The 16,104-nt window shown below is 37.8% G+C and overlaps 1 protein-coding gene across 1 annotated transcript in view; it reads right to left on the reverse strand.

Moving 5' to 3' along the window:
- The window catches only part of DISP2 (dispatched RND transporter family member 2), a 129,673-nt gene extending 114,916 nt beyond the window's left edge, over nt 1-14,757 (reverse strand). Inside the window, exons 1-2 of the mRNA XM_053711811.1 lie at nt 14,741-14,757; nt 13,423-13,851 (exon numbers count right to left, since the gene is read on the reverse strand). Of these exons, the coding sequence (XP_053567786.1) occupies nt 13,423-13,851; nt 14,741-14,757 (446 nt within the window). The remainder of the gene's footprint in view (nt 1-13,422; nt 13,852-14,740) is intronic.
- Nucleotides 14,758-16,104: the final 1,347 nt, after the last annotated feature.

The raw sequence follows: 16,104 nt of genomic DNA on the forward strand, positions 1-16,104 counted from the left end.
GTAATTTTAACAGCACCAACTGTAACTTTTATACTATAACAGTGGAAAGCCTCAGGAAACTGTTTCTAGGCAAAAATAAAGCCAGCCATGTGGAAAAAACTAGGCCCCAATAAGTTTTATCACCAAAGCATATATAAAAACGATTAAACATGCCAGCAAATGTTTTATATTGCACATTAATCAGAGTATATACCTCTGATAGCAAGCCTGATACTAGTCGCTATTAAATCACTGTATTTAGGCTTTAACTTACATTAATCCGGTATCAGCAGCATTTTCTAGCAAATTCCATCCCTAGAAAAACTTAACTGCACATACCTTATTGCAGGATACCCTGCACGCCATTCTCCCTCTGAAGTTACCTCACTCCTCAGACATATGTGAGAACGGCAGTGGATCTTAGTTACTTCTGCTAAGATCATAGAAAAACGCAGGCAGATTCTTCTTCTAAATGCTGCCTGAGATAAAATAGTACACTCCGGTACCATTTAAAAACAATAATCTTTTGATTGAAGAAAAAACTAACTATATTTTACTACTTTCCTCTAACTACCTCCAGCTATGTTGAGAGCTTGCAAGAGAATGACTGAATATGGCAGTTAGGGGAGGAGCTATATAGCAGCTCTGCTGTGGGTGATCCTCTTGAAACTTCCTTTTGGGAAGGAGAATATCCCACAAGTAATGGATGATCCGTGGACTGGATACACCTAACAAGAGAAATGTTGTCAAAACTGGAAAAACGTACTGCCTTGAACAGCGTTTGTCTTTGAGCAATTTCTAGTAGATGGTGACACCAAGGATATTGTAAATCATGTTTTTTTAAAAACATAATTGTTGTTTGTCTTATAATTTATTTAAAGAACTTTGATATTGGTAACAAACAAATAAAATGGAAGGCAAACTGTGAAAAATGCAGTTCCATTTGAAATCCTGGTTACAAAGACATGGTTCTGTTTGAAACCTTGGTTTAAAAGACATTGTTCCATTTGAAATGCTGTTAATGAAGATGACTGTACTGACCTGTCAATTAGGACAATGCAAGTGTAAATTAGAAACCAACATTTAAAGAACACGATTGCTACATGCCATTTCTAGATGTTGCAGTCAGATATCGTTAGCTGTATGGGATATCATGTATTAAAGTGATGTTAAACTATAACTAATCCAATGCCATAAAAAGGAATCTTTGCCATTAAAAAGTATATGTGTACCTTTTTTTGTTTTTAATCCATCTGTGAAAGAGTTAAATTAGTGCATTTAGTAATGCTTCTATTGCAATGTTATGCCAACCCACTTGGATTAACTTTTTTCTTAATGACAATTCCAGTAAACATCCAATCAGCATGTGTATCATTTGACAATCTTGAAGAAAAGTTTTTTCCTTTCATCCTATAGGCTGATTTGAAATTGAAGATTCAAATCAGCCAATAGGAATGCAAGGGTACCCCTATATAAAAGGGGTACCATGCATTCCCTATTCAGTGTGCGGCTGGCGACCACATGAAGAGGGAGCTCCGTGTTGAAGATCAGAAAAGGATCATCACCGCCGCCACTGGAATGAAGATAGAAGATGGACCAAAGTCACCAGGATGAAAATGGAAGAAGATGGACCCGCAAGGAGCCACAGAAGTAAATGTCCACAGCAATTGTCATCCTCTCCGGTCACCTCTCCCAGGGGCACCTGCGGTTCTTTTGCATACACTATGGAGCTGAAGACGTCTTGCCCATAACAATATGTTTTCAGCTGACTTTCAAGTACTTTTTGAGCTCAGTTTAAGCTCATCAAATTCGGCACCTTAAAGTGCTTGATAAATCCTTGAAAGAGCTTTTCAGCCACCTGTAAGACTTTATCATGGCTATTTCTGTAAACTGTCTTTTACATTTTACCTATGCTAAACACAATGAAATGGCCACAGGAGACATTCTAGAGGTTTGTTAACATACATGGTATCAATTCATTAAAGCTCATTCCTATTGGAGAGGCTACATACAGTCACATAATGGGACATATACATATGTAAATGTAAAGACAACTTGATATCATGTACACAGCTATTGTGATATGCAGGAAAACTCACTCCAGGACACCAACATCTACAAATGATGTGATTTTATATTTCATATATTATTGCATTTTTCACTCACAATGGCACGGCTATTACACACAGTACAGGCATTATTAAAATCAGGTTTTTACAGGAGACTGTATAATCACATATTTCACAGTTAACTATTGCAATCTGTTTCCATCTGCACCACTGCTAACCCATCTAAATGCATCTATCATGTTATCTGGATGGGTAGACTGTGCACTGTTTTTCTTCGCTATATGGGCATTTGGCAACACACATATTGTCTTAGACTATAGTTATTTATTTTGTATGTTAAAGGCCCAGTGTAATGCTCCTAGAATATTTCCTTATCAGACCAAACTTGGCCAGTAGTCTTCTTATCCCGGCATCAAGTGGAAGTATAAGGAAATATCCCAGAACAAAGTGAGCTTAAGAAATAAGGTAAGCAGTACTCACGGTAGACAGGGTAGTCCTTCACGGCAATAAGATTAAGGCAGAGAATGGTCAGAGACAGGCAGAGTTTGGCAACAGAAGTATAGCAGTACAGGGGTAAACCAATAGAATGCTCAGGAACAGGCAGAGGTCAGCAACAAAAGGTAATCCAGCAGATTAGCAGTTAAGGGGTAAACCAATAGATTGGTCAGGGAAGGCAGAGGTCAGCAACAAAAGGTAATCCAGCAGTTTAGCAGTTCAGGGGTAAACCAATAGTAAGGTCAGACTGGCAGAGTTCAGTAATGATTAGGCAATCCAGCAATTCAAGGGTTAAACAGGCAGAGTGGTCAGACAGGCAGAGTTCAGCAATGATAAGGCAATCCAGCAATTCAAGGGTTAAACAGGCAGAGTGGTCAGACAGGCAGAGTTCAGCAATGATAAGACAATCCAGCAATACGAGTAATAAAGCATCTAGGAGCACACACAGTAACACCTATACTTGGACAAAGATGAGAGCAACTGAGGTACTTACATAGGTGCAGGATTCGCGCCAAGGAGAGCACAGGTAAGATCCGGACCGGCATCAGGAAAGACAGGACGTACGGCGATGACGTCATCGCCGTGCGCCTGAACCCGAGGATCGGCGTGAAACCCAGTTCCAGTTTGGTGTGAACTATACACAAAATGGAGATTGCAGATTTCTATGCCAAACACTTCTAATAACTTGTTTTTATTGGATTTTCTGTCACTTATTTTAAACTGTAAATCTTGACTGTACTTCCCAGCTGCTTAGTATCTTTGTAAGAGACCCGTAAACAAGTTTGCATCTTTGTAAGAGACCCTTAAACAAGATTGCACAATTGTGAACAGCCTCCATAAACGCTAAGTCCAAAATCATTCATGAGTGCATATATTATTGAGCTTGTAATCAGGAATGAGTATTTGTTGTCCTGAAGTGCATATAGAAGTATGCCCATCCTGGCAAGAAACATATGGCATTCATATGGAAATTGAATGTTGAGGATGTATTATGAGGACAATAGGTTAATGTCCTTGCCGAACAAAGTGGTTCCATGAATAGAGCTTTGCTGTAATATTATAGGTGTCATTTTCGGGAGACCTCAAAGTTTATATTTTTTTTAAAAAGGCCCCCCTTTTTTGATTTTTGGTTGAAAACACATTTGCAGCAGCGGCGGATTTTTAACTACTGATACAATATTGCATTGTGATCACTCGAGAAACTCGGCTCCTAATTCGGCCGATACCAAAATTCCACTTCCAGGAGACAATAGCAGATAGATTGTTATCAACTCCCTTGTTTGTTAAAATTAAATTGAATAAAAATATGAATTTTTCACTTTTTTGCTGTATCATTCTCACGTTATGACATATACCATATACATGTAATAATGGTATGGTTTGTTGAATCTCCTGAGAAAAACAATGTACAATTTGTGTGGGTTTCTCACAGAAAAACTACCTACAGTAACCCTGAAATGTGAATAGCATCTAAAAGTTCAAAAATAGCTAAGGCCAGGAATGTGAAATGGCTCAGTAGTTAAGGGATTAAACTAAGAAACAATTGAGTTTATTAATTTGTGAACTGATTGAACATGCACAAAAGCTTTAACATTTTAAAAAAAGTGCATTTGGCCAAAATGAGTATTTAACAGGCAAAACCTGTTGAAATAAAAAAGGAAAAAAAGCTGCTTTAAAGCTGTTTTATAATAGCTTGAATATTCCTATTAACCCCTTAAGGACCAGCGACGTACCCTGTATATCACTGGCCTTTTTTGTGACTTGATTGTTTTATAGCGCGGTCTTACCACCAGCGTTGAGACTGCTCTATTCCACAAAGCCTGCTGGAGGGAGTGCATTAATAGCGTGTTCTTGCTAGACTTGTGCTATTATGTCCTGAAAAAACCCTTAACGACCAGTGACATACAGGGTACATTGTGGTCATTAAGGGGTTAAACTGTCTTAGGCTAAGTCTTGGGGACATTTGCAAAGTGCAAAGGCATAAAAAAAAATCACAGGTTAACCATTTTTTCCCCAAGAATTTCTTATTGATTGAAATGGCCTCAAATTAAAAACCATGTGTTGTTCACTACACTTATATTTGATTAATAAATATCACATGTAGTAAAAAGTATTGGTACCCTTGCACTTTAAAGTACTGGTACCCTTGCACTTTAAAGTATTGGTGCCCTTCTCTTTAATCAAGTAATGCACCATTCAACTTGAAAAGTGTTGAAATGTAATCATCTTTTGTCATCCATACATTGTGCAGTTTGCTCATGAAGAGTGGGCCAAATTCCCAGTTGAAAAGTGTAGAAATCGTATTTAGAGCTACATTAAGTGCTTAATTGCAGTTATTGTCTCCAATTGGCTGTGTTACAAAACATTAGGCTAAGAGTGCCAATATTTTCGTCCGTGCCCTGCTCATTTATTTCACTGTTTAAAGTAATATGTGAAGTCAGAAATCAAAAGTGAAGTTTTTGTTTTATTACATTTGAAATAAAGAATGGTGGGTACCAAATACTTTTGTCAATTTTTACTTAATTTAGAGAAAACTGTGCGTTTTCCTACAAAATTGGAAGGGTACCGATAATTTCCCCGACATCTGTATTTTACAATATATTTATAAAACTTACAGCTTGGCGGTGGATGGAGTTATGTGATTTTTGTAATTGTAGTACTAAGCTAGTGGTTTTTACCTGTTGGGGTTCTAGGTCTTTCCTGTTGGGTCCTCAAGTGTCCTGATCACTGTAGCCTCATCAAGTTATTAATAGACATGTTTTGTGTAATAAGCACATAAGCAACAACTCAAGAGTGACAGCTAGGCTACAAGTGAGGCTGACATAGAATTGTAGAGGGACATTTAACACTTAATACATTTCATGCATCTCCCTCTCATTATGGGTGCTGCCATTTTGGAACCTAGGTTTCTCTGCGGGTATCTGAAGGAGAATTGCTGCACATGTGCAAACACGTCAGCAATGGAATGCAGTGATAGCTAAAATTAAACATGGTGGCACATATGGCAAGAGAGAGGCCTCAATACTATGGTTATAAAATGCATTTAGTGTTTATAAAGTCCCTTAAATATAGTCATATCATATAACAGAGGAAGAAAGGGAAAGTATTAAAGATAGAGCAAGGCAAGAAAATAGAAGGAAGATGACAAGAACAACATCAATTAAGGTAAGCAGGGAATGAAACTGAAGGTAAATGGAATGGCAAGAAAAAAGATTAAGGAAATAATGATAGAAAAGCAGTTATTTCTTTCATGTAATTGGCAAGAGTCCATGAGCTAGTGACATATGGGATATACATTCCTACCAGGAGGGGCAAAGTTTCCCAAACCTCAAAATGTCTATAAATACACCCCTCACCACACCCACAATTCAGTTTTACAAACTTTGCTTCCTATGGAGGTGGTGAAGTAAGTTTGTGCTAAGATTTCTATGTTGATATGCGCTTCTCAGCATGCTGAAGCCCGGTTCCTCTCAGAGTGCAGTGAATGACAGAGGGATGTGAAGGGAGTATCACCTATTGAATGCAATGGTCATCCTAACGGGGATCTATTTCATAGGTTCTCTGTTATCGGTCGTAGAGATTTATCTCCTACCTCCCTTTTCAGATCGACGATATACTCTTATATACCATTACCTCTGCTGATTCTCGTTTCAGTACTGGTTTGGCTGACTACTTTATGTAGATGAGTGCCTTTTGGTAAGTATGTTTTCTTTTACTTATGACACTCTCAGCTATGGTTTGGCACTTTATATGTAAAGTTCTAAATATATGTTTTATACTTATATTTGCCATGATTCAGGTTAATCAGTATATTTCCTTCTTACAGACTGTCAGTTTCATTTTGGGAAATGCATATGAAAATATTTTATTTTCTTACCTAAAATTTTTTCAAATTGACTTTCTTTTCTAAATTGCGGGCTGTTAGGTACGCGGGAGCGCAAAATGCTATAATTTATTGCGTCATTTTTGATGCAAGACTTTTTTGGCGCGAGAATTACGTTTGTTGACGTAATGATGTAATTTCCGGCGTCTTAGTAGGCGCCGAGAGTTTTCACGTAGTTGCGTCATCTATGACGCTCGTATTTGTTGCAGACGTTTTTGGCGCCAAAAAATATTTTATCAGTTGGGCGTCATACTTGGCGCCAGATTTTTGACATTACTTAAGTCATTATTTCTTTTTGCTTCTCGTTTCCAGAGGCTTATTCTGTTTGCATTTTTTCCCATTCCTGAAACTGTCATATAATGAAATTGATCATTTTGCTTTATATGTTGTTTTTTCTATTGCATATTGCAAGATGTAAACAAGAAACTCTTCCCAGTGTTGCTCAAGGTGTATGGTGTATGGGGAGGGAAATAAATAAATCCTGTCCAGAAGCTGTTAGTGCGTGCACAACATGCAGTATGTGGAAGTATGGACAGAGCTCTATCTGCGGTGTGGCAGGTTTAAGTACGGCTGAACACCGGAGTGGTGTATAACTCACCAAACTTGCTGCTTTAACCTTTCTCCGCGAGCCTTTATAATATCCTGCCCCGCTGGCGTTCCACTTGCTCCTCACTCCTGGAGGTCTTTAGCCTGTGCTCCGATATCCGTCCAAATAGGCATACCGCTTCACAGCCTCCGTAGTGCTGTGTTATTTGCACGCTGTAGCTAAGCGTGGTCCGGCGTTTCCTGGTTCATGACGTAATTCGTCTCCTACGCCAATGGGATTCCCTGCTACACGATCGTAGCCCCATACACCAACTAACCACCTGAATGCCGAGATTCGAGCCTGGTAACTGTGTATATCCAAACAAAAATTGCAAAAAAACAGGCGAGTCTCCAGGCACTATAGAATAAAAGTTCAATATTTATTGGAAACCAGATAGAAAAAGTTTAAGACATGGTGAACATAAAATAAGAAAGCTGGGCTGTCTTACGCGTTTTGGCTACAGTTAGCCTTACTCATAGACACACTTTGTAAGCACAGACACCGGGCTTAAATAGCCAAGTGGCCGGGAAAACAAAGCCCCAGCTGGACATAATTAACATAAAGTGCATTCATATGTTATACTGAGAGACTATTATAAAAGTGACAGATATGGAAAGGAAAGAATACTATAATGTCAAAAGAGGGACTAGTATAAACATATAGACTGGAGTGATAACCTGTGGTGATAGCTTACTATCATCAATATTATAAATGTAAATGTATATATAAAGCGGGCAAGGTAATTTGCAATTTAAAGGAACATACCCATGTATTGAAGTGTAGATTGAAATGACTAAAGTTAAAAGAGAACAAAACCAAGAAATCTCACACAAGTACGAATATACATATACACTCATATATGCTAGCGAGTCCCTCATTACAAAATAGATTAAATAGCATGTGCATATTAAACCAAATATTTTGTTTTATGAACTTTTTAAATATTTAAAGGGACATGCGCTTGAGTGAAGGTGCTTAAATCCATACCAAGCATGAGTAATGCCCAATTGTGAAAATAGATTAACGGAACATATAATAACATTTGGAAAATAACTGTTAGTTAGGGAGTATACTCCTCATAATATCAAAAATGGATGTCTCAGTAATTAAAAGTTTTACCATTGGAATATGAATCTTACATCCATTTTTGATATTATGATTGCATTAGATATGGAGGAGACTAGTCCTCTTGATATTAAAAAAAGTAAACATTTAAAATTTTAAACCTCATGTAGTTATTCCAGAGGTTTTTCCAGTTCCTGATGCTATTTCAGATGTAATTTCTAGGGAATGGAATAGTCTGGGTACTTCATTTACTTCTTCTTCAAGGTTTAAGAAACTGTACCCTTTGCCGTCTGATAGATTGGAGTTTTGGGAAAAGATCCCCAAAGTTGATGGGGCTATCTCTACTCTTGCAAAGCGTACTACTATTCCTACGGCAGATAGTACTTCTTTTAAAGATCCTTTAGATAGGAAGCTTGAATCTTATCTAAGGAAGGCTTATTTATGTTCAGGTCATCTTCTTAGGCCTGCTATTTCTTTGGCTGATGTTGATGCGGCTTCAACTTTTTGGTTGGAAACTTTAGTGCAAAAAGTACCAGAACCTAATGTGTATAGCATTGTTAAGCTAATTCAACATGCTAATAATTTCATTTGTGATGCCATTTTTTATATCATTAGAATTGATGTCAGGTATATGTCTTTAGCTATTTTAGCTAGAAGAGCTTTATGGCTTAAATCTTGGAATGCGGATATGACTTCTAAGTCAACGTTGCTATCTCTTTCTTTCCAAGGTAATAAATTATTTGGTTCTCAGTTGGATTCTATTATTTCAACTGTCACTGGGGGGAAGGGAGCCTTCTTGCCTCAGGATAAAAAATCTAAGGGCAAATTTAGGGCTGCTAACCATTTTCGTTCCTTTCGTCAGAATAAGGAACAGAAACTTGTCCCTTCCCCTAAAGGAACGGTTTCCAATTGGAAGCCTTCTCCAGTCTGGAATAAATCCAAGCCTTTTAGAAAATCAAAATCAGCCCCCAAGTCTGCATGAAGGTGCGGCCCTCATTCCAGCGCAGCTGGTAGGGGGCAGACTAAGATTTTTCAAAGATGTGTGGATCAATTCAATCCAAAATCTTTGGATCCAGAACATTGTTTCTCAAGGGTACAGAATAGGTTTCAAGGTAAGACCGCCTGTGAGAAGTTTCTTTCTCTCACGCATTCCAGTGAACCCAGTAAAGGCGCAGGCTTTCCTGAAGTGTGTTTCAGACCTGGAGTTATCCGGGGTAATTGTGCCAGTTCCCTTTTCTGACCGGGGTCTGGGGTTTTATTCAAATCTGTTCGTTGTTCCAAAGAAAGAGAATTCTTTCAGACCAGTTCTGGATCTAAATATTTTGAATCGTTATGTAAGAATACCAACATTCAAAATGGTGACTATAAGGACTATTCTGCCTTTTGTTCAGCAAGGGCATTATATGTCCACAATAGACTTACAGGATGCATATCTTCATATTCCGATTCATCCAGATCACTATCACTTCCTGAGATTCTCTTTTCTAGACAAGCATTACCAATTTGTTGTTCTTCTTTTTGGCCTAGCAACAGCTCCAAGGATCTTTTCAAAGGTTCTCGGTGCCCTACTCTCTGTAATCAGAGAGCCGGGTATTGCGGTGTTTCCTTATTTATTTGGATGATATCTTGGTACTTGCTCAGTCTTTACATTCTGCAGAATCTCACACGAATCAACTAGTGTTGTTTCTTCAAAGACATGGTTGGAGGATCAATTTACCAAAAAGTTCCTTGATTCCTCAGACAAGGGTAACCTTTTTAGGATTCCAAATAGATTCAGTATCCATGACTTTGTCTCTAACAGACAAAAGACATCTGAAATTGGTTTCAGCTTGTCAGAACCTTCAGTCTCAGTCATTCCCTTCAGTAGCTATGTGCATGGAGGTTTTAGGTCTCATGACTGCAGCATCGGACGTGATCCCCTTTGCTCGTTTTCACATGAGACCTCTTCAGCTTTGTATGCTGTGCCAATGGTGCAGAGATTATATATATAATTATATATATATATATATATATATATATATATATATTATATATATATCACAATTAATATCCTTAAATCCCAATATTCGACTATCTCTGACTTGGTGGTTAGATCACCATCGTTTAGTTCAGGGGGCCTCTTTTGTTCATCCAACCTGGACTGTGATTACAACAGATTCAAGTCTTTCAGGTTGTAGAGCTGTCTGGGGATCTCTGACAGCGCAGGGGGTTTGGAAATCTCAAGAGGCGAGATTACCAATCAATATTTTGGAACTCCGTGCAATTTTCAGAGCTCTTCAGTTTTGACCTCTCCTGAAGAGAGAACCGTTTATTTGTTTTCAGACAGACGTCACAACCGTGGCGTATGTCAATCATCAAGGTGGGACTCACAGTCCTCAAGCTATGAAAGAAGTATCTCGGATACTTGCATGGGCGAATCCAGCTCCTGTCTAATCTCTGCGGTCCATATCCCAGGTATAGACAATTGGGAAGCGGATTATCTGAGTCGCCAGACTTTACATCCGGGAGAATGGTCTCTTAACCCAGATGTGTTTCTTTAGATTGTTCAGATGTGGGGGCTTCCAGAAATAGATCTGATGGCTTCTCATCTAAACAGGAAACTTCCCAGGTATCTATCCAGGTCCAGGGATCCTCAGGAGGAAGCAGTGGATGCGTTGTCACTTCCTTGGAATTATCATCCTGCTTATGTCTTTCCACCTCTAGTTCTTCTTCCAAGAGTGATTTCCAAAATCATAATGGAGCATTCATTTGTACTGCTGGTGGCTCCAGCATGGCCACACAGGTTTTGGTATGCGGATCTTGTTCGGATGTCCAGTTGCCAACCTTGGCCACTTCCATTAAGGCCAGACCTTCTATCTCAAGGTCCATTTTTCCATCAGGATCTCAAATCATTAAATTTGAAGGTATGGAGATGAACGCCTAGTGCTTAGTCATAGAGGTTTCTCTGACTCAGTGATTAATACTATGTTGCAGGCTCGCAAATCTGTGTCTAGAAAGATTTATTACCGAGTTTGGAAGACTTACATTTCATGGTGTTCTTCTCATAAATTCTCTTGGAATTCTTTTAGAATTCCTAGAATTTTACAGTTTCTTCAGGATGGTTTGGATAAGGGTTTGTCTGCAAGTTCCTTGAAAGGATAAATACAATAGTGTAATATGTGGTGAGCACATTTCTGATTCCATTATACCATATGTAAACGTTATTACACTATTGTATTTATCCTTTACCCACAGATTTAGGAGGAGGATTTTGGACCTACACGCTGCACTATTTTAATTTCTCTTGATTTTTTCACAAATATTTTTCTTTTTTAATTTCACGCCACAGTCACTCGAGTTATTTTTGCAAGTTTGGAAAAGTTTTGGAAAGAGTTTTGAGTATTTTTTGCAAATTTTTGGAAAGTAATTTTTGTTATTGGAGTTAATCATCCAAGTTTCCTTCGGAGTTAACCATCTAGGATCTTCTTCACATAAACCCACTCACGGACTTTGAACTACTGTGTTTGTTATAAAGACTACTTTATTTTCAGAGACTATTGTTTTTTGAAAGGCACCCCCCTCCTTTCCACATTTTTTCCACATTTTTTCCGCATTTTTTCCACATTTAACCGGCATCATCCGGTCACTTGATTTGCATCACAATTGTTTTTTATTCATTTGATGTTGTATTTACAATTTTATTCACAAGTTGTATCCATTTGATGTTGCATTTACGATTTCATTCACATTTGTATCGTACATTATCACGATAATACCTGATTATCACACTTCGAGTATTGAATACGAATATTTGTGCTCAATTGCATTTCTTAGATCACACATACCAATGATCTAAGATAATATTTTGCTGTTTAGGGCAATTTGGATACATAGATATAGGTAACACTGTATCTCTCATTTTAGATTTTTATTGTTATCTTATTTTTACATTTGTTCTCATGGATCCATGGAGAATATAGGTAGACTATAATAACCTTTTTAATGTGCATGTAATATATTGTATTATATTTCCAATTTTAATATCTGTAATAAATTACTATTTTAATACACCCACTCCCCTACAGTCCTTTTAAGCTCTTTAGCGCTCATTTTATCACACATTTCATTCTTTGGATGTGGTAAGAGCTTTGAAATATTATGTTGAAGCTACTAAAGATTTCAGAAAGACTTCTAGTCTATTTGTTATCTTTTCTGGTTTTAGGAAAGGTCAGAAGGCTTCTGCCATTTCTTTGGCGTCTTGGTTAAAGCTTTTGATTCATCATGCTTATTTGGATTCGGATAAATCCCTGCCTCAGAGGATTACGGCTCATTCTACTTGGTCAGTTTCTACTTCCTGGGCTTTTAAGAATGAAGCTTCTATTGATCAGATTTGCAAAGCAGCAACTTGGTCTTCTTTGCATACTTTTACTAAATTCTACCATTTTGATGTTTTCTCTTCTTCAGAAGCAGTTTTTGGTAGAAAAGTACTTCAGGCAGCTGTTTCAGTTTGATTCTTCTCCTTATAATTTCAGTTTTTTTCATTATAAAGATTAAAACTTTTGATTTGGGTTGTGGATTCTTTTTTCAGCGGAATTGGCTGTCTTTATTTTTATCCCTCCCTCTCTAGTGACTCTTGCGTGGAGTTCCACATCTTGGGTATTTGCTATCCCATACGTCACTAGCTCATGGACTCTTGCCAATTACATGAAAGAAAACATAATTTATGTAAGAATTTACCTGATAAATTCATTTCTTTCATATTGGCAAGAGTCCATGAGGCCCACCCTTTTTGTGGTGGTTATGATTTTTTTGTATAAAGCACAATTATTCAAATTCCTTGTTGATGCTTTCGCTCCTTTTTATCACCCCACTTCTTGGCTATTCGTTAAACTGAATTGTGGGTGTGGTGGGCGGTGTATTTATAGGCATTTTGAGGTTTGGGAAACTTTGCCCCTCCCGGTAGGAATGTATATCCCATACATCACTAGCTCATGGACTCTTGCCAATATGAAAGAAATGAATTTATCAGGTAAATTCTTACATAAATTATCTTATTTTGCCAGTGTTGACCTTAAGAATAGGTGAATGACATGAACCACAAAATAGTGTGACGAGAAGGAGAGAAGTGAATGAAAGGAACAGAGAAAGTAACCTAAGGAAAAAAAATGCATAGCATTGAACAGGAGCAGACTGAAAAACAGGAAGGAGGGTAAAACAGATTCCTCATGGTGCTTTGTAATTATGTATTTCTTCAACTGGTTATAAAAGTAACTATTTTGAAATAACAGTTGTGGAACTGCATTTTTTTAAGTGAGCCACTCTTAAAATGTATTATTGCCAACAAACATATGTCAGAAGTAGGCTACCTCACAGTGACAACATGGTGCTGTGCTGTCTGCACTCTCCTCTGATCATCCGCCCAGTGGTTCCAAAGACATTCAGTGGTCTGATGGCAAATGTCTGAAGAATCATTTCCAGTAGACTGATGAGAACACAGAGTTCCACTTTCTTCATGGCCTGGCAGCTGTGGGATGCTGTAATTTGCTTTGTCTTCATGGTGGTTGCAGTGGCAGTGGCTGCATTTTGGGTGCTGATGGGCATCTCCGGAGTGGAATGGCACCTGCCCATTGGATCTATTCATAACAGGCAGATGGGAATGGTTTGAAGGTGACAGGTGGTCAGCCACAATATTGGGTGACTTCTTCAAGAAGAAGCGGTGGTTGTCCTGCCCACCTCCAGAGCCCTGAGGTTCAGGATCAGTTTCCCTTGGACTATTATTACTTTCCTTCTTTATCCTGAAACAAAGAGAATTAATGTCAATGTAATTATGTAAAAGAATTGTAATGTAAGTATAACAGAATGTACAACTTTAGTTATAGCAATATGCAAGCTCAAGCTAATGTTGCATTTCTTCTTACAGTATTTATAGTATATTTTCTAGGATCCATTTATAGCTTATTTTAAACAGGGTAGGCTCAAGATACATTTTAAAGGGGCATTCCGGTCAAAATGTAAATACACATAGATAAATTACATCTTTGAATAAAAACATATTTACAATATACATGTATTGTCAAAAATGCTTCTAGTAAAAGTTATCACTGTTTTAGTGTTGACATTTTTCTCTGCACGTGCATGTGAAGCCAAGCTAGATATTAGTGCACCAGCATTTTAAAAACTGCAGCTGCTCACAGCACTAGTGGGGCTTGTATCATGTCAGCAATTACCAGATGGTGCAAGCACCTTAGGCTCTCTGAGAAAGTGCTGTGTTTAAAATGCTGGTGCACGGTGCATACTTAAATACACTTTTGAAACAGCTATAATTGTGTAATACAAAACAGCTTCTATTCACAACTGAAATGCATTCATATGGATTTAAATTTTGGCTGGAATATCCCTTTAAACACTTCCTAATGTTTTATTACGGTGTGTATCTCAATTGAGTGCACAGATAAAAACGTATGACTGTGCATCCATGCTTAGAGACACATTCATACTTTTTTATATCAAAACAGAAAAACAGCACCTCGTAGGAGTGTGTACAGGGGCACGGAGTTGGATCTGCCACATCCAATGAAACAACTGTATCAAAAGGATACTGCTCCAGCCACCTTCTTTCTTATAAACAACCTTTATTATACATCAGGGTCCTCAGGCTTGTAACAAACAACATTTTGGACCTACACTAGGTCCTTAGTCATGTCATAATGACCCTGATGTATAATTAAAGGTCCTTTTTGAGAAAGAAGTTGGCTGGAGCAGTATTCTTTTAAAATATCCTATACAATGACATTTCTTATTCATAATAACCAGTAATTATGTATGAAAAAGGCACTACTGTTTCTCTAATTAAACATTTTACAGGAAGATTATATTTCAAATGTAATGTCCCTTTAAACACTGCATTACAAGCAATCTTCATATATAAACAAGTTAAAGGCATTTAGACTTGTCATTTTGTAGGATCACAGCAGTATAGCAAAACATCACCCTTGTTTATTTTGTGATGGATGGCCAATCAGCAGTCACTGTTGTATATGGTGTAGAACTGTGAATGTACAATGCACACACAAACACACAGGGGCCTATTTAACAAGGTGCAGACGGACATGATCCGATATTGCGGATCATGTCCGCCGCACATCAATAAATGCCGACAGCGTACGCTCTCTGCATTTATCATTGCACCAGCAGTTTTTGTGAACTGCAGGTGCAATGCCGCCCCCTGCAGATTCGCAGCCAATCGGCCGCTAGCAGGGGGTGTCAATCAACCTGATCGTATTGGATCGGGTTGATTTCTTGCGAGTTCTGTCCACCTCCTCAGAGCAGCCGCTGCTTCATAACTTGTGTTTCTGGCGAGCCTGAAACACGGAGCTTGATAAATATGCCCCACACTCGTAATCTAGCCTTAAATTAGCCAATATATGTATTTTGCTTTCATGAAGGTAACAAAATGCCATACAGCTTATAGACTACATTTTTCTTGCTAATCCACTAGAGTCATATCACTTTTCCAGAGATGATTCAGAGCTCAGAATTTCTATCTCCTTAGTAAAGAGCTGCATAAGGAGATTTAGAAGGAAATGAAGAGCCTGTAAACATAGTAATCCTTCTCAGTCGCTTCCATTTTCTCAGTAAAATCTCTTAAGATTGAGGGACTGAGTAAAACAGAGTTTAGCATCTGCCTATCTGTAAGACATGCGTTTCATGACATTCTTTGAAAAGCCGTTTTCAAGTGCCAGCTGATTTGAATAAAAATTATATTTTTAACTTTCCATTCAAATCTAATGTTTGTTTTTAAAGCAGACTTTTTTTTTAAAATTTTCCTCTACATGGAATAGTTCTAGAAAAGCATCATGCTCTTTAATATAAAATACCACCACTCTCTCCCAATGAAATTTCTCTCATGTGACAAATGCCTTATTTATACTAACCTTTTTGTTTAGTATTACAATCTTCAAAGCTGAACCTGATGACAGTGCTATCCAAGGAAAATATTTTAAACTAATATTTTCTGCAAGATAAGGTATAATTTACAAAATTGAATA

The sequence above is a fragment of the Bombina bombina genome, chromosome 1 (assembly GCF_027579735.1).
Source record: "Bombina bombina isolate aBomBom1 chromosome 1, aBomBom1.pri, whole genome shotgun sequence".
In the NCBI taxonomy this organism is placed as follows: Eukaryota; Metazoa; Chordata; class Amphibia; order Anura; family Bombinatoridae; genus Bombina; species Bombina bombina.